Source organism: Bos javanicus, chromosome 21 (assembly GCF_032452875.1).
Source record: "Bos javanicus breed banteng chromosome 21, ARS-OSU_banteng_1.0, whole genome shotgun sequence".
In the NCBI taxonomy this organism is placed as follows: Eukaryota; Metazoa; Chordata; class Mammalia; order Artiodactyla; family Bovidae; genus Bos; species Bos javanicus.
In genome coordinates this window covers 67,929,654-67,951,516 of record NC_083888.1, presented here as the reverse complement: position 1 = coordinate 67,951,516, position 21,863 = coordinate 67,929,654, and the positions used below count along the sequence as shown (strand labels likewise).

The 21,863-nt window shown below is 66.6% G+C and overlaps 1 protein-coding gene across 1 annotated transcript in view; it reads right to left on the bottom strand.

Moving 5' to 3' along the window:
• Window positions 1-20,811, bottom strand: part of KIF26A (kinesin family member 26A) — a 39,134-nt gene extending 18,323 nt beyond the window's left edge. The window contains exons 1-4 of the mRNA XM_061395522.1: window positions 20,584-20,811; window positions 19,974-20,219; window positions 8,120-8,554; window positions 1,644-1,810 (exon numbers count right to left, since the gene is read on the bottom strand). Of these exons, the coding sequence (XP_061251506.1) occupies window positions 1,644-1,810; window positions 8,120-8,554; window positions 19,974-20,219; window positions 20,584-20,625 (890 nt within the window). The 5' untranslated portion in view covers window positions 20,626-20,811. The remainder of the gene's footprint in view (window positions 1-1,643; window positions 1,811-8,119; window positions 8,555-19,973; window positions 20,220-20,583) is intronic.
• Window positions 20,812-21,863: the final 1,052 nt, after the last annotated feature.

Sequence of the window (21,863 nt, the reverse complement as noted above, 5' to 3'; positions counted from 1 at the left end):
ACTCAACCCTGAAAACCCACCTCTGTGCCCTCAGAGCGTGGGTGATACTGCGTGGCCCCTTCAAAGACGGCATGCTGCCACCCTGCCCCCTACCAATCGGAAACTTCCAAGGGGCAGGGTACAGGTTCGGGGTCAGCTTTGTCCCCCAGGGGCCCAGTGACGGGTCACAGAATGTACCCTCAGCTCATTCCTGAGGCCCCTCTGCCCGGGGGTCCAGGAGCTCCTCACCTCCGAGGGACTCCGGACAAGCGCCTCCCCGACACAGAACAAAGAGGGGCACACAAAACTGAGAGCACCCCTCTCAGGCTGACGGTGAAGCATCCACACCCTCAACGCGCAGAGGGCCTCGGGACCAAACAGGCGCAAGCCGGGGCGGTGCTCCCAGCTGCAACACCACCCCGGACTGGGCCCACGACCCTCAGGAAGCCGCTGCGAGCACGGGTGTCCCACAGGCTGGCAGTAAGGACTGCCAGCAATGCCCCCTGCCCCAGCCCCCAGCCCCCACGCTTGTTTCTATGGTAACTTCCCAAGGTCAGCGGAGGCAGCCTCGCTCGCTGGAGACAAAAGAAGCGCCCCATCCCACAGGCCCTGGGTCGCTAAGGAGCCAGGGTGGCCCCAGATCCCCAGGACTGGCCTTCCTCCCCAGGGGCCCTCAGGCTGGCAATCCTCCAGCAAGCGCGGCCTGGCAGGGCGTGACCGCTGCCCCAAAGGCCGGGGCAGAGACCGCAGAGACCACCGGGGCCGGGACCCCCAGGCGTCCAGATCGGCCCTCTGTCCCCTTCACGGGGCTCCTGGGCCCGCGAGGCAGGCCCTACCCACCCCACAGCAGAAGGCCCTGCCCGGCTCCTGGTACCCACCTGGGGCTGTGGGCCCGCACGTGTGCCCACTGGCCCAGCGCCCCCACCACGCCCCCCACTTCCCAGTCAGCCCCACAGCCCCAGGCCGCGCTGATAAGACGCCGGCTCCTGCGATACAAGGACGAGCTTATCACACCCGCAGGGGCTGCTGATGGGACAGTGACGTGCGGGGCCAGCCATCGTGACTCAGCCACCATCACACCCCGGGAGCCCCAACCGCAGGGGGCGCTTGGCACCCAAGGGCACCACCAGTGAGGTGATGTGCCGGGGGCCCCAGGGCAACAGGAGTCCCCCCAGGACACCCGCCCCAGCTCACGCCAACCTCCCCAGTGGCCCAGGGACGCTCCCTCGGGCCGCTGCCTCGAGGCCTGCCTGCCCCTGCCTCCCGTCCATGCCACCCACCCCCTGCCGCCAGCACTGGCCCAGGACCACCTGGGGATGTCCACCGGCCGCAGCTGAGGTCCTCCCGCCATCAGCTTACGACGCCTCCCGGGAAGCGCCACCTGATAAACGAGGAAAGCGAGGCACAGAGCACCAGAGACCAGATGCAACCTGCCTGAGACCACCCAGCTGGGGCGGGTGGAGAGCGGGGAACCCCGCCCTCGGCTGCACCCCGTGCTGGGCAAGAGGCCTCCGGACATGCAGTTGACACAGTGCCCCAGGAGGCCCGGAGAACCCCCCTCCGCTCGGCCTCCCCGGAGAGGCCCGTAGGCCGCCAGGCTCAGAGCCCGAGGGGCCTCCGACAGGCCACCCCCAGGCCAGGCACAAGCCCCCAGGAGTACGTACCTGAGGAAGAAGGAGGCTGCAGCTGACGGGCCCGTGGAGCCCCCCGGGGGGGTGCCCGGGGTGGGTGTGACCAGGCCCCACGTCTTCGACGCGCCATTGGAGCCCACGGGAGGGGGCCCGTCCCGGACCGTGTCTGCCACCGCCACAGCGGCCACCGCTGCTTCAGCCTGGAGGGAAGGAGGAGCCGGCGTGAGGCTCGGGCGCCCTCTCCTCACCGGGGAGCCAGGGGGGCAGACCCCTGGTCCCTGGAGACCAGCATGCTCCCTGAACCCCACACACACAGGACCGCCAGCTTGGAGCCCTATGGAGAAGAGGTGGGCACAGGTGGCCCCCGCCCGGAGGCCTGACATCCCCCCTCCACTTCAAACTCCAGAATCGCAGGGACCACATGGTCAGGCAGATGGACAGGGACCCTCCGCCACCCCTGGGTCGGCCGGCTTGGGGCACCCAGAGGCACGCTTAGAGAAAAAAACCACAATAAATATTTGTCAGGGGCACTAATTGCCCCGTGCATGATAATGTATGATCTTCCCTTCATCTGAAATACTACTCTGGCATTTCCTACTAATTAGCTAAAATAAATTCCAGAAAGGGAGACAGCCTCGTAACACAGCACAGATGCAATTAGCCGCTCCCCAGGACGGCGCTGGCCAACTGGAGACCTGGCCACCGTATATTACGTTTATGCACATGTGTCGGGTGCTGGACCCCCCAGCGGGACCTGGCCTCGGAGGGTGGGCGGACATGGCCCCCTGGCAGGGAAGGGAAGCGGCCTGCCTCAGCCCGGCCACTCCAGCCCCAGCCCCTCCCCAAGGGCCCCAGCCTCTAGGGCTCCCCAGGCACCAAGGCCTGGTCCGGGGGGCTCCTGGCTACACTTGGCCCTGAGTGCAATCACAACCATCGTCCGAGGTGTCCTCTCTGCTCGGCCTGGCAGAGGACAGGGGTCTGTCTGGTGACCCTGCGGGTGAGGAGCCCAGGTAGCAGCCACACTCTAGAGGGCCCAGCGTCCTCGGGGTCTCCCAAGTGACACGGCCACAGGCCAAGGTGACGCTTCAGCAGAATAAGCCCCCACAGGCCTCAGGAGGAACGTCCCAACAGGAAGTCCGGCCGCCTCCCCACAGGACACCCCTCACCAGGGTGGAGGGTCTCACCACCACCCCCAGCCCACGGTCAGCACCAGCTCCCAACACCTCCCCTGGGACACAGCAAAACCACGTCTGCAAAGGAAGCTCAAAGGGAGCCCCAGAGCTTGGGCTGGAAGGAAGCCCAGCACCCCACCCTCACCCCCACAGCACCAGCAGCTCCCCCAAGGCTGCAAGGACAGGTCCCAACCTGGAACGGCCCAGGCCCCCACCAGGCCCTGTGCTGGTGCACCCGCCCTGCCACCTGCCTACAGGGCAGGAACTCCTATGCATCCCTCAGAACCCAAAACAGCCAGCCCTCTCCTCTAGGCCACTCCCTGTGCCTGCCCTGGCCTCCCGCAGCCCTGAGACCTCCCCCTGCTTCTCCCGGTCTACCCAGGGCTGCCCGCTCACAGAGAAACTGGTCCGCGCTCAGCTACTCAGCACTGCATTCCCCTAGCACCCCCAGCTTGCACGAGCACCTAGCACATGCCAGGAATCCAGAGGCCCAGAGGAAGCCTCTGTGCCTGCCTGGTCGCCTCCACATCCCTGGTACCCTGCCCAGCACACAGCAGCTGTTCAATACACCTGCCCTCCAGGCATGCACATCCTGGCACGAGACACGCAGGGCCCACAGCCAGGAGGTGAGCCCCATGGCCCAGGGGGAGGAGGCTGCAGGCACAGAGGGATACCCGCTCCTGGGGAACATTCCCGAGGAGGGGTCAGCCAGGCCCAGACCTGGGCCACTGGGTACTGTTTCTCCTCCTCCAAGCGGTGCTGGGGCTCAAGGCAAATGAGTGACAGGGCAACCGAGGCACCAGCAGCCTGGGCACAGCCTGGCCCCCCTGCAGCCCCCCAGGGCTCCATGCAGCACGTCCTGGCCTCAAACGTCAGTCCCTTCTGTCACCTAACAGACGTGCTCCCCTTGACAGCTCTAAACGCCTCCGTCGAGCAGAGTGGTGGAGAACCAGACTAATGTTAAAAGCTGCGGCATCCCCAGGGCCCGGGCCGAGTCTGGTTGGGGGCTCCCGAGGCTCACCCCCCACAGCACCCTGCTACCCGCTGCTCCAAGCAGCCCGAGATGTGCACTCCACCCAGCACAGGCCCCACCCAGCAGCCCAGGCCCGCCCCGCCACGCTGCCCCGCACGACCACCTGGACGGCGGCCACGGCCCCCGAGGGCCCCTCCACTCACCCCTGTGGGGCCCGAGCCAGCCCACCTCCCACACCTGCATCTGTGCCTCCAGCCAGATCGTCCGGCCCCACGGGCAATGGTGCAAGCCACGTGGCATGCCTGCGGCCGGCTGGGCCCCACACTGACCTGTCAGGGGTCCCGCACGCGCCGCGGCTCCGCCGGCCGGTGAGCTGCCGACACCCGGCTCCGGCCACCGGGAGGCCGCTGCCAGTTCCTGCCGGAAGCAGAGCCCGGACGCGCCAAAAGAAGCCGGGGGGGTGGGGGGCAGGGGAGGGCGGCAGGTAGGGCGGAGGGGGAGACCACACACACATGGGGACAGGAGACAGGGGGCCGGGGCGGGCGGGTGGCCGAACAGAAAGCGTGATGGAGGCGCCAGGGCAGCAACGAAAGAAAAGTGTGAAGAGAGGAGAGCGTGAGGGGGGCCCGCCGTCTCTGCAGGGTGCCCGCCACCGGGCGCCGGGGTTCCACCAAGCACCGTTTGGGAAACACCAAGTTAACCCACTCCTCAGGAGCCCTCCGGGCCTGAACTCCACATCGGCAAGATCGGGGCCCAGGAAAGACAACGTTCCCCAGCTCCCTCAGGGGCTTTTTCGTGCCGAAAGGTGGGGAGGGCAGAGCAAGGGGCGGCCAAGGGGCACAGAGCTGCACCTGGCCCTGCAGGGGGCACGGGGCCTGCGCTGGGCACCGGGGCCCCCCTCAGAGCCCTGCCTGGTCACCCCGGGGCCCCAGGCTCAGACTGTCCCTCCCCCATGTCACAGAAGCAGCCTCACGTGGAAGTGCGGGGGCATCTAGTCCAAACTCTACTCCTCGGGTGGGTAAACTGAGGCTCAGAGGGGGCACCCGTGACGGTTGGCCAGGTCAGAGCTCCCCTACCCCACACCGTCCCCACCACATCCCCAAGGACAGGTGGGCACCCACCAGGGACCTGGCCAGGGTTCATGGGAAGTGGGGGCGGCAAGCCGGCTGGCACGGGGCAGCAGGAGCAAGGTCCCCAAGCCAGTGCCAGCCCACCTCCACGGACAGAAGGAAATCCTTGCTCCACCAGAAACGACCTCACCTCCCACTCAGAGCAGCACTTCCTCCAGGAAGCCCTCCTGTAGCGCCTGCACTGCTCCAGGCCCCGGGCTGGCTGCGAACCCTCCGCTCCAAGTCCTCTTCCCCCGGACCCTGGGTGGGGCCTGGCCCATGTCTACAAGACTACAGAGGGTTTGCGGAAGACTCCCTGGCAGGGAACGGAGGTGGCTGCACATTTCACCGTCTTACTCAGCCGCACCCTCAGTGGCCCCAGGCTATGCTACCTCATAGCCCCAGGCTATGCTAGCCGACTTGTGGGGTCAGGAGGCCAAAGCCACAATCTCCAGGCATCTGGCTGCAAAGGGACCGCAGGTGTCCTGTGAACGAACACCTGAAGGGATCCTGCGCTCCTCGTGGAGACCCCACGGTTCACAGCTGTGTCCCCGTGCGGCTGGCTGGGGCAGAGCATCTCGGGGTGGGGGCAGCCCACGGGCACCCCCAACCCCCAGAGCGGCAAAGCTGCTGGAAAGCAACTGCCCAACTGTCCCCATGGGCGGCCCCCGCCACCAGGAATCATCACAGGACACTTTCCAGGAGTGGATGACCCGGACAGGGCAGAGTTCTGTGCTGCAGACGGGGGCGTGGGCTGCAGTCGCGATCACAGCGTGGCTGGCCGACAATGGGGCCCTCTAGACGGCCATGTGCACAGAAGAACCCCCGGCAGTCCACGGGGCAGGCACCCAGAACACGCCAGACCCTCACTGCCCACCTGGCCGGCCCAGACCCACGTCCTCCTGGAGACAGTCACGCCGGGGTGGGGGGTGGAGGGTTGCACCTGATGGGCTGTGGCCGGGATTCACAGCATGTCCCTCCAGAAGTATTTAATTCTACAGCCTAACACCCAGTGTTTTAACACTCCAGGGCCACCTCTAATGATCAATGCCCGGGTTCAGGGGAAATTACCTCATCTCGGTCCTAAAGTTCTATTTATGGTTCTAATAATCTCTCTATTGATCACCAGGACTGTTGTCTAATTATAAATCCATTCCCACCCACCCTGAACGCAATCAATGCACACATAAAACCAAGAGCGAGCCTTAAACGCTCACATTTTATGATGTGCAGGCCACCAGGAGGGCTGCCCAGCAAGAGCCCAGTGACCACCCCCGCCCCCCCGGCACCAGGCACAGAGAGGCAAACAGACCACCAGCGGGCTGTGCCACCCGCCTTCTCCCTCTGCCAGCTCACACGCGCCTCTGCCTCCTGGGGTCTCTCTCTACCTGCGAGACCACGCTCAGCTCCCTCCCCAGATAAGGAGCCCCCTGGCTGTTCTCACACACCTCTGGCGGGCCCACCATCTCCGACACTTACCCCACACCCAGCTCAATACCACCTCCTCCAGGAAGCCGCCCAGCTCTCTGGAGCTCTCGCGGCACACTCCTCCCGGGCAGCCCCGCTCTCGGCCAGCAGACACCACGGGACAGCACAGAGAGGCTGCCTCCCTCTCCCTGGTCTGGGCCCAGGCCTCAGCAAATGGAGGAGTCAGGCACAGCGAGGCCACATCCAGGGTGCACTGTCACACCAGCCAAAGGCTAGCTCAGAACCAGAAGCTCTTCCTGGAAGCCCCCTGTGCCCCCAGCTACCAAGGGCCAGGCCCCAGGACAGGGCAGCCTCAGACAGACTGGCCCCAGCAGTGAGTGCCCAGGGGCCCGCTCCCAGCTCCGGCAGGATCTTGTCAAAGGCCACAGGGAAGGCGGCAATGTCTGGTCAGCACAGCTCAGCGCCTTCAGAGGGGCCAGCCAGCCCAGAGGTGGGGCCGGCCGGGGTCTGCCCTGCAGCGGGGGCTGTGTGGGATTTGGTCCCAAGAGTTGGGGGCCTTTCCAGGGCCTCCACCCTCCACAGCCCCTCGGGGGACATACGGACCCCAGGAGGTGTCTGCCTGATGCTATTTCAGAGACACCCACTGGCAAGATGGTGCAGCCCACTCGGGCAACTGGGAAGTTTCCCCGGCCACTTCGGATCTGACCTCCTGTCCCCAGGGCTCCACGGGGCGGGGCAGAGACACAGCCACAGACACCCGTGTGGGGCCAGACCACCCTTAGCGCTGTCTCCTGATGAGGCCTCCAGGCCCCCGCATGGACCCTGCCCTCCACTGGGAGAGCTCGTCCTACTTTGTCCGTTTTACAAGGGTCTGCTGGGCCCTGGGTCTCAGCCCCCAGCTGAGTAGCCGTGCAGCTGAGGCACCCCCACCCCATTATGAAGCAAGGAGCCCTCTGGGGAAAGGCCCTCCCGGCCCTCAGCTGGCCCCGTGTACCACCAAATCCAAACCAACCCCCCAGCATCCCTGTCCTGCAACCCATCCTCTCCTGCCCGCCCCCCATCCTGGTAACCCCTCCTCCTAGATGGGAAACTGGGGGTCCTGGAGACACTGGGGAGAGACCCCCACCAGCAAAGCCCTGTGACCCACGGGGCTGAGGACCCAGCTCCACCCTCCAGAGCTGGGGTCTCCTCAGACCTTGGGGCCCCCCCTGAGCACACGCAGTCCCCCTGGTGCCCAGAGCTGGTTCCACGAGGCCATTCCATGGCTGTGGGTGACAATTGGGCGGCCCTAGGTGGGGAGCCCTGGAGGGCGGGGGCAGGGGAGCATCCCAGGGTCAGAGGACGCCGGGGAAAAAGAGGAGGCCAGGCCCCGGGTCAGCCCCCCTGACTCTCTCAGTTCTGGCGCCTGTCCACGAGGCAGGTGTGACCCCAGGGACGCCTGTGCTCCAAGCAGCAGAGGCCTGGACGGGGCGGGACCAGGGGAGATGCTAGATGGCGGCCTGACCTCCTCCCAGGAGCCTGCAGGCCCTTCCACCAAGCCCCGGTGCCACAGGGGGTCTCAGAGTGACCGACCACCTCGGAGGTGCGCTGCGCGGGGCAGGAGCGAGCCTCCAGGGGGTGGGAGCGGGCCCTGCCCACGTGACCTTGCCCGCACACCTGATGTGCGCCGTGGGAAGGTCTGGGGCCTCCACCAACACGCACAGCCCCCCTGCCCTCACGGAAACCACACCGAGGGGCCCCCATTCGCACCTGGGCACTCAGCCCAGTGGAGTCCAGCCCTGCCCGGTGTCCCGGGGGCCCCCAGCCCACCGGACGCAGGGCACTCACCAGGCACGTTGGTGGCAGGAAGCTGTTGACCCTGGAGACGCTCCACATGCCCTCCAGGCACTGCTGGGCCTGGATGGTGACCGTGCTCAGGGCCCCGCCCAGGCCGGCGGGTGCCACCGACACCTGGACGCTGGGCCCGGACGGCCAGGCCAGCCCCTTCCTCCTGTCGGGCCCCGCCCGGCCCGACTGCCTCCCCGCAGGGCCCGCCAGCGCCGGTCCATCCCTCGGGCTGGGGACTGTGCTGGGGCCGGGGGGCGTGAGGCTGGGGCCTCCGTGCGGGGCGTTGGGGTCCTCACGGCTGGTGGGCGCCTGAAGCAGCTGCAGGGCCTCCTGCGTGAGCTGGGTCAGGTGTGTGGCACAGACATCACAGCGGCGCTCAGCCTCCGGGCGACACGCGGGCAGCTTGTCCAGAAGCAGAGCCGAGAGGCAGGGGTCCTTGGGGGAACAAGAGACGGAGGCAGTCAGGGTCCGGCCGCCAGGACCCATCACCCAGTGCTCAGGTCCACAGCAGCCGCCGCAGCGTCCACAACTGGCTGATAAGCCTCGAGTAGCGCTGTCCTCCAAACCCACCAGAAAGCAATCATCGGGGCTCGAGACGCCCTCAGTGCCCGTGACAGCTGCCCACCTCCTCCCTGGTCATGACCGTCCCACTTTTGGCTAACGAGGCATCCAGAGGATCCCAGACGATCCACCTCCAACAGCCAAGGCCGCGTGCCTAAGCAGCAGCCAGAGGGCTGGCAGAAGCGGGGCGGCCACAGCAGGCTGGGGGCAGCCAGTGCCAGGGCCCCAGCTGGAAGCAAACCTATTCCGAAGCCCATGGACGTGGGACTGTGGGGTTGGACGCCTCTCCTGCCTTTGCGCCTTCTCTGGCCCTGGTCTACAGGACCGAGTGGGCAATTCCAGGCCCACAGGAGGACCGAGGCTGGGCATGGCTGGCAGGAGGCCGACGAGACGGCCGCCACGCTTCACCACAGGTGTGGACGTGGCCCCTGCAGCCCGCCCGCCCCCTGCCCTGCACCGAAGGGGACACCTGGGTCTCCCCGTAACTGCAAGCCTAGTATCAGGAGCCCAAGAACAGGAGCTGGGGAGCCCAGCGGAGGCCCTCACCTAGCCTGGAGGGTCAGGGAGGGATTCCTGCAGGAGGTGACATCTCTGGAAGAAAAAATACGAGGAGGAGGGAGCCAGTTCTCAGAAGGAGCCTCACTGGAGGGAAGCTAGTAAGAGTCCCACTCCCGGGGCCCAGGCCCAGCGCCTCCAGAGCCCACCGGGCTCTGCCTCAGCCCCTTCCCGGGGGCAGTCCCACAGGGCTCAGCATCTGCACCGGGGCCAGCCCCTCAGCATTGGTGTCCTTCCCCAGGGACGAGCCCCAACCACGCGCAGGGTCGGGACACTCCCTCCGTGACCACCCAGGACGTTCCCACCACCAGCTGACATTGCAAACCCACACGCGGGCCAGGGTCTCCACTCCGGCAGCTCCTCCCTGTCACCTGACAGCCCTCCCTGTCACCCCCAGTCTGCAGAACGGGGGCCTCCCCGTCCCTGATCATACAGGCTCTGGCTGCAGTCCGGCTGCCCGGTTGGCCACAAAAGGGGCTATGACCTCCTCAAACCCTCGGATGCAAAGGCCGATGGCACCGTGCAAACGGGGGTGCCTCAGTCACCCCAGCTGGGACCCCCCGAGCCTGACCTGCGACCGGCCAGACCAGTGTCCACAGACCCCTGGGAGGGCTTCATGGGGGTGACAGCTGAGGTCAGGTGGCCTCGCCACGAGGGGACAGTCTCTGGTCCAGCATTAGCTGGCGATCGCCCTCCTCTGTGTCCCCAGAACAGGTAGACTCAGAAATAGTTCCGGTTCGGTCCACATCACTGTGATAGAGTGAGGACTGAAATAAATTGAATCAGGTGACTTTTTTAGTTTCCCAATTTCACAAGCTTTATGTTCACACTCTACCGCAGGTTCTTCGGTGTGCAACAGCATCGAGTCTAAAAAAACAATCCAAGACTGAAAACCAACGTGAATTAGAAAACAAAGTCGTCAGGAAAGCTGCGCAGATAGACTTCCTCAACGCAGGGTGGCCACAGGTTTGTGCAAAAACGCTGTATCCAAAAAGCTCGACGAAACGAGCTGAGCCTGTGCCGCCCACACTCCCTGCAGGCTGGGCCGCAGAGCTGTCCCCTTAGAACGCTCCCCCACCCCCCCACCAGGACCAGGTCGCAGGAGGGCTGACCTGGCCAGGCCGGCCTCGCCAGCTGCCTGATCCACAGGCCGTTCCGGAAGGCCTGGCTTTGCTCTGGCTGGGGCTGGCGGGCCCCAGAGCCTCTGAAGTGCCTGACGGGCCTGGTCCCAATTAACAGACACCCCCGCCCCCCAGCTCCCCCGTGGGGCCCCGGAAACGCTTCGGGGACTTCACTCAGGTTGTCCATGGGCCACAGATGGAAGCCAGACGCCCCATCCCCAAGCCACACGGGGCTCAGACAGGCCGCGGCTGTCACTGTCCCCCCACCACCCCCCTGCCCGTTTTTTCCAGACCTGACTCTGATGACTCTGGTTTTTCCACTCAGCGGGAGGCGGCTAATGGTGGGCTGGCGAGAGGAAGGGAGGGCCGCCTGCTACAGCCATTAACCCGACTTGAAAGGCGGCCCCGCCCCGCCTGCCCCAGGCCCAGCCGCCCATTGTTCTAGGGCCTCTGCCTGCCTTGGGGAGCCCGGCCCCCAGGGAGCACACCCTGGTGCCCCCTCCACGTTAGGCTGGCTTGGCAAGCCAACTGCAGGGGCTTCTGCGCTTGTGGAAACCCCCCAGACCACAGATGGTCTCCCCGGAATTCCCAGGAGGGCCGGCCGCAACTTACTCAGGCCCCATCCCGTGGCCAAAGCCCCCGTGAGGGGCCAAGCCCCTCTTCCAGCACCAGCAGCCAAGCCCACTCCCCTAGGAGACCCTCACCACCATCACTGCATAGGGCCCACTGAGCCCCCCAGTCCTCGGGGGACTCCCAGTGTGGGGCAGGCCCACCGCTCCAAGCCCTGTAACACACGCGACACCAGCAAGGAGGAGAGGCCCATCTGGGATGACCACACAGAGAGCAGGGGGCCCTGAGCCCTTCACCGAGGCCAGGCAGCGTGGGCTGGGCCACCATGGGTGCCAGTGGGCGGCTCGGGCGGAAGCTGGGCTGCTGAGCATCCTGGGACAGTCACTGCCTTCCGCTCACTCGGACCCACAGCCCACCCCTGGAGACCACCCCTGCGGACCAGCGAGCCTCGGGCGGGACCGACCTAGAGCAGACCCCCTGCCCCCAGAACCCTGGCCTGGGGCTTGGGGACTCCAAGAGGGGGCTTCTCCTGGGGGCTGGCACTGGCCACTCCCAAGATGGGCCTCCGGGACACAGGAAGGCGAGGTGCTGACCCTGGGCAGCCCCCAGAGAGACAAAAGCCCTCCCTCATCCTCAGCCACACCCCTGTCCCAGCAGAGCCCAGCAAAGCGGGAGCTGGGGGCGGGCGGGAGGGGCGGCCCACCCTCCTGGGCCTGGTCTCCTCCCCTAGCCCTGGGGCAGCTCAGGGCAGCACCCTGCGCCCAGGCCCTCGAGGGGTCACAGCCTCAAGTTGCACAATTTTAACACCCCCCACCCTGAAAGGCCCAGCCAAGGCACCCACCCCTCCCCTCAGGAGCCCCGCGCCTTCAGAAAGACAGTAATTACCCCACCACAAAATATTACTGTTAATTTCCTCCTTATGGTCTAATTAAACAGATACTTTACTTGGATGTGGAAAATGTTTTTCTTCATTTGATTCAATTTAGCATAGTATAACCCACCCTTGCACGCTGCCTGGCTTTCGGGGAGTTCCCTCCACTTAAAAATGATGCCTCTCCATCCTTCATCTTGTTTCCAGGGTCTCCAAGCTGCTTTAAGTAATCCTTCCATTCTCTCCTGTGAGGGAGCCTCAGGGGGTGCTCACGCTGCCCCACCACAACTGCCAGGACGGGCTGCCCCCGCCCAGGCCGGCCAGGCCCACCCAGAAGGTGGATGGGAGTGACCAGCAACTGCCCCCCCGCCCCCATGAGCGCCCCACGGGAAGGGGTGGGGGATCAGGTCAGAAAAGCCCCAGGACTCAGGGCTGTGAGACCACCCTGTTGAGCCCCCATCACGCTGGGTTTTAAAAGGGGGCCCAGCCCCCACTGGCGGGGCAACCAGAAGGCCCAGGGCCCAGAGGCCGGGTCTGGATGAGCGCCTGAGGCCGCCGCTTGGTCAGGCTCCGCGAGCGGGCACCGGGCACAGCCCGTCGGCCACAGGCCCCTCCTGCCCACCCCCCTTCCCTCCGCAAACAAAGCAGCTGGGCCGTGACCCCGTGCGGCCCCCGTTTCCCGAGTTGACAACAGGTCCAGGAAGGGATCCCAGGCCCCGGTGCTGCTGTCGAGGGCGCGCCCAGGTCCCGGGATCCCAGACCCCGGTGCTGCTGTCGAGGACGTGCCCAGGTCCCGGGATCCCAGGCCCCCGGTGCTGCTGTCGAGGGCGTGCCCAGGTCCCGAGCAGCCGGGTGGGCTGGGCTGGGGTCGGGGGCTCAGCTTTCCAGCCACCTGCCTCAGCCATCCCGGGTCCTCCCACCGCGGGGTGCCTCACCAGGGGCCCGCCCCCAGCCCAGGGCCCTGCCACCCGCTGAGGCCCAGGGGAGACCTGAGCCTCCCTTTGCCACCCCGACCTGCAAGCCTGCAGTTCTGAGGCCCTGAGTTGGCGCTGGAGGGGAGCCAGGGCGGGCACAGCCTGGCCCACCCAGCACTGCCCGGCACCCATCCCCAAGGCCCTGTGCCAGGCGCCGGCCAGCTGGGCAGCTCGGGGTACACACTAGCTCATTGAGACCTCCTCCCCTCAATGGCCTCCCTATCCTCCACCCGGCGGGTGCCCCGGGGGCAAGAGGCCAGACGGGCAGGAGGGTCCAGATGGGCAAGGGTGACGGAGAAGCAGCTCCGTCAGGACCCCGGCTGTTGGGGGCGGGGGCACAGTGGGCAGGGTGCCTGGAGCACAGCTGGACACGGCCTTCAGTCCAACCATCCACCCTGGGCTCCGGCACTGCGATGGACGTCAGTCTCCTCATCTGGACCACCAGGCAATAGAGCACCTCCACGGGCTGCCCAGACCCACCCAGGATGGGGTGTGCCGCCCCCCCCACAAGCCCAGCCACGGCCCAGGCCCCACAACACCACTTGGGGGGTCTGAGAGCCATGGCTGGGCACCCGACCCTTCCCACCAGCCACCTAGCAGGGAGGACAGGTGCCCGGCAGGACGACTGGCATCACATTGACACCCAGCAGCCTGGGCCTCCCATGGGCCACCTGCCCTGGCTGGAGAGTGCCCTCGGGGCTCCAGGATGACTAGCCTCCCAGGCACCACCACCTGGGAACCACCCTACCCGTGGCTGCTTTACAGACGGAGGCTCAGAGACACTGAGACCCTGAGGCCAGGCCACACAGCTTGGGAAGCAGACCTGAGACCTAGAGGGTGGGCCACACGAGAAGGGACGGGGCCAAGGACAGGGGCCCCAGGGAGGAGACCGGGGGGTCTGTGTCTGGGTCAAGGGCAGCCACCGAGCGGGTCAAGCTGAGAGGGCTTCCGGACAGTCCCTTGGCTTGGTTTCGAAAAGGCCAGGCATGTGGGGCTGGCGGGAGGGTTCCAGGAGGCAAAGTTGGGGGTGGCCTTGCACTGAGGCCGTGGGGGGCGAACAGGGCCAGGGCGCCTAGGACGGGACCGTTAGGAAGGAGCAGGCCTGGGGCAGGCCCCCGGCCTGGCAGGCTCCACCCAGAAACAGCGCAGGCCCGCACCCATCACGTGGGGTCAGAGGGGAGTGGGCATGGCAGGGCCGGGACAGCCCCCTCCCGAGGCGGGCGCGGCAGGTGCTGGGCAGCGGGCACTGTGCCGTGGAGGACTCTAAGTCCACCATCCCTGGGCCAGTCCAGCCCCCACGGCTGAAGCCAGGGAAGCTACCCAGGGCAGGGACCAGACCAGATGAGGCCAGGGAGCCCCCAAAGGGCCAGGAACCCCCCAGTCCACACGATCCCTCGGGCACAAGACCAGAAGCAAAATCGCCCCCTCACCCGGAGGGGCCAGAGGGCTACTCGGCCAAGGACGCTGTCCCCAGACGGGGAGGGCCTGCCCGGGAGCAGCCACACCACAGACCAGGAAAGTGTCTCGTCAGCCCCGCGTCCACCCAGCAGGAAGGGGAACCACGGAGGTCAGGGCTCTGGGGTGGACGCCGGGGGCAGCTCCCGGAGGCCAGGCCTCCCAGCCTGGCTGCTTCCAGAAGCTTGACAGGAGCCCACCTGGCCCTGACCACCACCGCCCAAGGTCCCCGGCCCCAGGGAACAGATGAGTGGACACCGGGTGGGCATCTGCCAGGCCTGCTCCTACCTGAGGGACGCCGGGCCCGCTCCTACCTGAGGGACACTGGGCCGGCACCCCCTGAGGGACGCCGGGCCCCCCGCTCCTATCCTGTTTATTTACTCACACCCTGCTTCTCCTTCCACACAAACTGCAGTGGCTTCCAGGAACTACTCGGCATGAATTGGAAGCAAAACCACGTGGCTAATGACCATTCATGTTAGAACAAGCAGGAGCGACCGGTTCTGACAGACAAGTAAGAAAGGGCCCACGTGACGGGCAGAAGCTGAAGAGGACATTGCTGTGAGCTTCCTGGCAGGCAAAGGAAAAAGAAAACCAGATTTCGCTCACCATTTAAGACAAGAACCAGCTCTTCTGACTTCCAGATTCAAGATTCCTTCAGGACATCTGATGGGGCCTTGAAGAGGCCCCAGTGACAGTGTCAGCCCCCAAGCCGTGCCCCACTCTTTGTGACCCTGTGGACTGTAGCCTGCCTGGCCCCTCTGTCCATGAAATTCTGTGGGCAAGAATACACTCATCCCGATCCCCATCTCAGACCAACACAAGCCCCCAGCGAGGCTCTGAGCAGCTGAGAGGCCGGGCTGACCCCTGGCTCCCCGGCTCAGCAGAGGGGCAGTGAGTCACCACCACACACTCCCCTGCTGCCCCACCACTGACCGCAGCTGGACTCTCCTCAGGAAGCTCCCTCCTGCAAGACGCAAAGCCACCTCACCAGACCCCAGCCCCGAAGCCCCATCCCTGCTTCAGAGGGCAGGTGCTCATGACCCAAAGCTCAGTCCCTCCCCCCACAGCCTGGCCTCACCCCCTAACCCCAGACCAGCAAGGACACAGGACGGACACACGGAGCCCGTCATTCCATCATGGGGCCCAAGGAAGCCCCCAGAGACAGCAGGAAACACCAGCCAGACTGCCATTCATCCAGGGAGCAGGGGCAGCCCAGGCTCGGGCCCCGGAGTGGCCAGGAGCCTCCAGGTCCCACGGCCTGCGCCCTCCCCAGCTGAATCACCAGGCCCTTGCCAGCTGGGAGGATGCCCGGCCGCCACCCCCAGGGAGCACCGCCCCGCTGCTCTGGGGCCTGCCAACACCCGGTTCAGCTGCTGACAGCAGGCGCCCCGCCCCGGGGAGCCCCTGGAAGCTGGTGGGGCTCCGCAGGCTTCAGACAGTACGGGGGGCCGGATCCAGGGATCTGACCACAGACACTCAGCATCAGCTCGGCCTAGCCCCGGCCCGCTCCGGAGCCCACCACCAGACGCCAGCGTGGTCACAGCTGGGGCCATGGGGACAGGGCACACAGAGGCCCGCCACCCCCAAGCCAGCATGGAACGCTGTCCAGGGTGGATGGGTCTTCCCGGACAGAGGTGGAAGGGTCTCCCGGCCACCAATCTTAGAAACCTGGCCACGTCACCCCGGGCCGTGCACGGGATGAGCCCACAGCCTCTTTGGCAGCCTTCAGACTCGACGTCCAGCTCGGGGAAAACATGAAGCACTGCTGGGCCCGCAGGGCTGGGCGGTGGTTCTGGAATTCACAGGGCCGGGGAGGACAAGAACCCCCCTGCCCGGGTGAGTGAGAGAGTCACGAGCGTGAAAGGAGGGTTGATCCCTTTCCCCCATCGGGGCGATAATCCATTCAGCGCCGATACTGACACATGGAAGTCATGGTTCCCGAGTCGTCCCCTCGGCATGGCGCATCTGGGTGGCAGCAGGAGCCCTGCCCCCCCAGCAGCCGGGGCCTGCTGTCCTCCCTGGGGCGCTCATCGGGGCGGGGCCGGGCCCAGAGTCCAGCTCAGCAGCCCTCCAGGCGAACCGAGCTGGCGTGGGAGGGACAGTCGGGGCCCTCCGTCATTCAGCAAACTTCTCTGGGGGACCCGGCCCCGTGCCTGCTCTGACACAGCGCCCGGCCTGGGAAAGCGACACTGGCCGCAGAGACCACACAGCGGCCACGCGAAGGAAAGGGGGGTGGTGGGAAGCAGGGATGATGAAAGTGGTCTGCAGGAACCCAGGGACCAATTTGCCAGGGAGGACGGGGCTTCGGTTCTGACCCGGACACAGAGCGGCCAGTGCTAAGCTGGAGGGCACGAGGCTGCGGCTGAGGAGGAAGGCCCAGCTTCGGGCCCTGGTTGCAGGGCGGGGGGCGCTGGGAGCCCCCAGCAGAGGCCACTCAGAGGCAGGGGCAGGGAGAACAGAGCAGTGCCCAGGGAGGTGGGGGCACTGGGGAGGAGCAGCCCAGGGAGACCACGGGACAGTCCAATCCAAACCACAGGCTCCGGGCCCTGCAGGGCCCCAGGGGTCACTCAGAAACGAGGCCTGGGACCTGTGAGAGGAGAGGCGCCTCCGTAGAGGCCCAGGGGCCCCAGCCTGGCCCCTTCCCGCCAGGCCCGCCTCCCGTCTGGGTTCAGGCGGGACAGCCTCTGGGTGGGCTCCAACCTGGGCAGGCAGAGAGTGTTCCCTCCCCTGTGTCCTCAGGGGCACTGAGGCTCAGAGGGGACAGAAGACACGTCCTATCCACCCTGGGGAGGAGGTCCCTGGACGGGAACCTCAGTTACTGTCACTGCCCAGATGGAGAAACTGAGGCACGCAGAGGAGAAGGGGGGACAGGCAGCCAGGGAGACGCGAGCTCTCCACCCAGGGCACCCAACAGCTGGGCAGGCCTCAACCGCCACCCACCTCCAGTGGGCACCAAAGACCCGGACACAGAATGACCCTGAGCCCACATCCCAGGAAGAGCAGCCAGGGCCAAGGCATGCGGGCACACGTATGCCAGATATGGCCCCTCACACCTGGGGAAGGGGTGTAAAGGTGGTCCTGGGCACTGTTCTTCAGTCGCTCAGTCGTGTCCGACTCTTTGCAACCCCATGGACTGCAGCATGCCAGCCCTCCCTGTCCCTCACCATCTCCCGGAGCTTGCTCAAACTCATGTCCATTGAGTCGGTGATGTCATCCAACCATCTCATCTTCTGCCTCCGCCTTCTCCTCCCTCCTTCTATCTTTCCCAGCATCAGGGTCTTTCCCAATGAGTCAGGTCTTTGCATCAGGTGGCCAAAGTATCGGTCCCGGTACAGAGAGGGAAATTGAGGCCATGAGCTCTCAGGGAACCTGCCCGAAGTCCCACAGCAGGGAGCGGTCCGTCTACTGGCAGGAGGGTGTATGAGAAGCCAGCAAGGGGTCAAGCCCTGGCCGGGATTCCGAGGGCAGAGGATGGGGTGGCTGCGGGCTGGCGGAAAGATCAGCCTCTGTCCACACCTGAGACCCAGCAGGGACCCCTGAGGCGAGGGCCTCTGGGCCAGGTGGGGGTCCCAGCTGCACCCTCACTGACCCCCTGCCCCGGCAGCCCAGCAAGCCACCTCCTGCCCTGGGCATCCCCAGATGCCCCGAGCGTGAGACTGGGTGAGATGACAGCCAACAAAGCTCTCTGTGAACTGCTGAGCGCTGTCCCCACAAAGCTCAACTCCTCACGACCAGAAGCAAGAAAGCGCCCCCCAGGAGAATTCTAGGAACCACCTCTGCATTCCAGCGCCTCAGCTTCTGAGCAGAGCTCAGTGCCCCTGGACCCTGGGGCCAGACTCCTGGGAGGACCCACAGGTGCTCAGCCAGAGCCGGTCACCCAGCCCTCCAGCCGCCCAGCCATCACCCAGGGATGCCCGCCATCCCTCCCACGCCGAAAGCGGATGCAGCCATCCAGGCACCACCTGCCCCGCTGCCCCAAGGGAAGCTCTGGGCAGGCCAGGAGAGGCCTGTTCACCCAGGACAAGGACACCCGCCGAGACCCAACCGCCCGTCGCTGGGCCCGGGAGGCTCCGCTGGAGAGCCTGCAGCCCCCTTGGGCCCACCTGCAAACCCTCCAGAGAAACAGAGAACAACAGGGCCTTCCCTCCCCCGGGCACAGCACCCCCAGATTGAACAGCACCCCAAGAAAGGCCGCTGGAGGCTACCCCCATCTGACAAAGGAGGAAATGGGGAGGAGGGGGCCATAGAGAGGAACCGAGCTTAGGACCTCGGTCTGCTGGCTGCCAGGGACAGCTGGGGAAGTGGGTGAGCCCTCAGCTGGCACTGAGGGGTACCTGTCGCCAAACTCAAACTTAGAGAGGCCACGGGAGGTGGAAGTGAGCACTCCGGGTGATTGGGGCCTTTCCTGATGAGCTCGTCTGCAGGAAGAGACCACTGAGGCTCCCAGGTGAGGGACCCTGAGTCCACCAGCGACTGGTGTGACCTGGAGCTCTCGCCACCAGGATCAGCTGCCCACCTGCAACCTACCAGCCGCACGTCCAGCACCACCAGGCAAAGCCCGGCTCCGTCAATAAAGCCCCTCCTCTCTATGGCCTCGTCTGCCCCTAATGGGGGAGCAAGATGGCCCTGTGGCTCTGACAGGCCCCCAGCGTATATCCGCAAACATGCTCTCCTGGGGCCTGAAGGTGGTGTGTTCTTAAGCAAACTCAGGCCATCCGGGGCACAGAACTTGGCTAGACTGTACCCCCAGCTCAGAGCAGCAGACGTGGGAGGTTCCAGCCCCAACCCAGGCCAGGCCACAGGCCCCTCCCTCCCCTGACCACCGAGAAAGGGTGCCCCGGACACACACCAGACTCACGTTCCCCTCCTGCCCCCTGCCCACGCCCACACTACAGGGAACACAGTTGGACTCCAGGAGGCCAGGGTCTCGCCCAAGACCGAAGGGCCTCCTTGGAGAACTATATTTAGATTCAATGGGGATTATTCGGCCTTACTTCCCAGGACAGCTTTCAGAAAGGCTGCAGGTCAGGCGGGAAGGGCTTCCTCTGGAGACCCCCACCCCCCCACCTTCCCAGGCTGTGGAAACTTCCAGGGCGCATTGTTCCTGGAACAATGGTCCCCGTTCCTTCCAAGACCAGGGCGAGCCCATTGGCTGCAGATCTCAGCAGGGCCCAGGCCCCTGGCAAACACCTTGGCAGCTGGACCGGAGACTGGGGGAGCACTCGGTTGACCATGGCCTCCAGTGGCAACGGCCCAGAGTGTGTCCCTCACACGGCTCTCACCCATGAAGCAGGAAGGGAGCAGCGTCGGCCCCCCTCACAGCGGGGGGCCCACCCCCGGCCTTCCAAGCCCTCCTGCCCCAGGTGTGCAGTTTCCAGACACTTGGCTGGGGGCCCAGGTGCCCCAAGGGCAACAACGCACGGGGTGACCTCTTCTGCAGGCAGGGCAGGAGCTGTCCCGCCCAGGGTGGAGGCCTCGCCACCTCCCTCTCTCCCCTCCCCCTCCCACACACAGACGGTTCCAGCTGCCTGTCTGCAGCGGGAACCCGGCCCAAGCCCCCTCCAATCAGACCGTAGGACCCTCTGAGGATGAAGCCCCCCAGGGGTGTTACAGACGGAAACCGAGGAGGCAGGAGATTGGCCAAAAATCCACGGTGAAGCTTTGCGCCTGCCTCCAGCACGCGAGTCTCCCAAGTTCCAGCATGGGCCCTGCCCTGGGGACCGGCCCGAGGAAGAGTCACTTACCCGGAGGGGTGTCCCAGGCCCGCTGACCAGCTTCCAGGCCTGTCGCTTGAGCTCGGCGAGCTTCGTGTGGCAGTGACGGCACCATCCGCCTCCACCGGCCGAGTGGCCTTGCTCTGCGCCCGGCCCGGCGCCCTCGGGCGCAGGGCGGCTGCCGCATGGGTCCTGCTCCGGCCCGGCGGTCAGCCTCTTGCGGGGGGACACTTCCAGCAGCTTCAGAGGCTCGCGGGCCGGGCCGCCCTCGGCCACCTGCGGGGGGGAAAGGGGACAGTGAGCTGAGCCGCTGGGCGGGGCCACCCCAAGGACCCAGGCCCGGTAACTCCAGACCTCAGAGCGCCCCAGCCCGAGAGCGACGCGCTCGACAAAAGTTAGGAGCGCTGGGCGCCGACCTGCAGCCCACCGCGTTCTTCCATCCCAGGAAGTCCTGATGGGGCTGCCCCCAAGCCAGCAGGAGGCCCGGCGCCACCCGCGCGGTGCTCCAGGCCCCGCCCCCAGGGGACGCCGCGCGCCCCCCGCCCGCCCGCCCGCCAGCATCCTCGGGGTCCCGAGATCGGTCCCGCACCGCCCGGAGGCCCGCAGTCGCCCGCCTTCCTCTCGGGCCCTCAGCGCGTACCGCGGGTTGCGCAGCGCACAGGGGGCCGCCGCGGCTGCCCATGGCCCGGACGCAGGGAGGGCTGGGCGGGCGCTTCGGGGCCACCCCGGCTCTCCAGGGGCGCCGCGGCTACGTGATCCGGCCCAGAGATGCCCCCATGGCCCGTCCGGTGGCTCCGAAGTTCGCGGCGCGGGCGAGTGGAGAACAGAGCTCCGCAGATGCGGCGGCGGCGGGCGCGCACGGAGGCGAGGGCGGGGCCGGGGCGGGGCCGGGGACTCCGGGGCGGGGAGGGGCGGGGCTCCGGGAGCGCGACCCCCCCCCGCCTCCGCCCCCGCCGCTCAGGCTTTCGCTCCGCAGCGCGTGGGGGAAGGGGTCCCGCATCACGGCGCGGCCCCACCCGCTCCGAGGCCCCTCAACCTGTTAGGCGAGTCTCAGTCCCAGGGAGGGGCGCTGGGGGCCCGCGGTGAGATACCCGGTATACGCGCGCGCGCGCGCCTGGCCGTTCCGCTCCCAGGACACTGGGGTCTCCTTGGGAGACACCAACCCACTCATCACTTTACAAGCGGGGAAACTGAGACCGCCGTGGGGAAAATCTTGCCCAAGGTCACACATCGAAGTGGAAGGGGACAAGCCCCGGCTCCCGGACTCCCGATCGCTTTCCCCCGAAAATCCAGGGCACTCTGCGTCCGGGTCTGTCGCGCGTGGGTGAGGGTCGCCGCGGTCTGCGCCCCGGAACATGCGCCGCTCACGCCGGTGCATCTGCTGTGTCTAGGCGTGTCGGCAGAGAGCACGCGGGGCTTCGCAGCCGCGCGCGTGCAAGAAGGCTAGTGTGCGCGCCGTGCGCCCGGGAAGCGGGAGGAGGTGGCCCCGGGGGTGCGCGCGGGACCTGTTGTCAGCCGGCCTGGCAGATGGGAACTTAGCTGCGGAATTAATTGCCTGTTTGTCTCCGGCTGGGAGGTCGCCCCCCACCCCCCGCCCTGCTCCGGCGACCAGTTGCTCCCGCTCTGGCTCGGGCCTCGGGGTCGCCGCTCTCCGAGACGGCGGGCTGCGCGGCGTCCGGGGTCTGGATCCGCCCGAAGCCCGGGGTCCGGGTCGGCGGGCGTCGCCGCCCGGCTGCTCGTGACGCGGGCGCCCCCTGCTGGTCGCCGCGCCACCTCCGCCGCCAGGCTCCGGGGAGACCGACCGCGCGCCACGCGTCCCGGGCGGAGAGGCGCCCCTAGGAAAACCGTGGTCCTGGTGGAGACCCCAGCCGCTGCGCGCTGACGGGCACGCAGGGAGACTATCACACAGATTCCACCCGC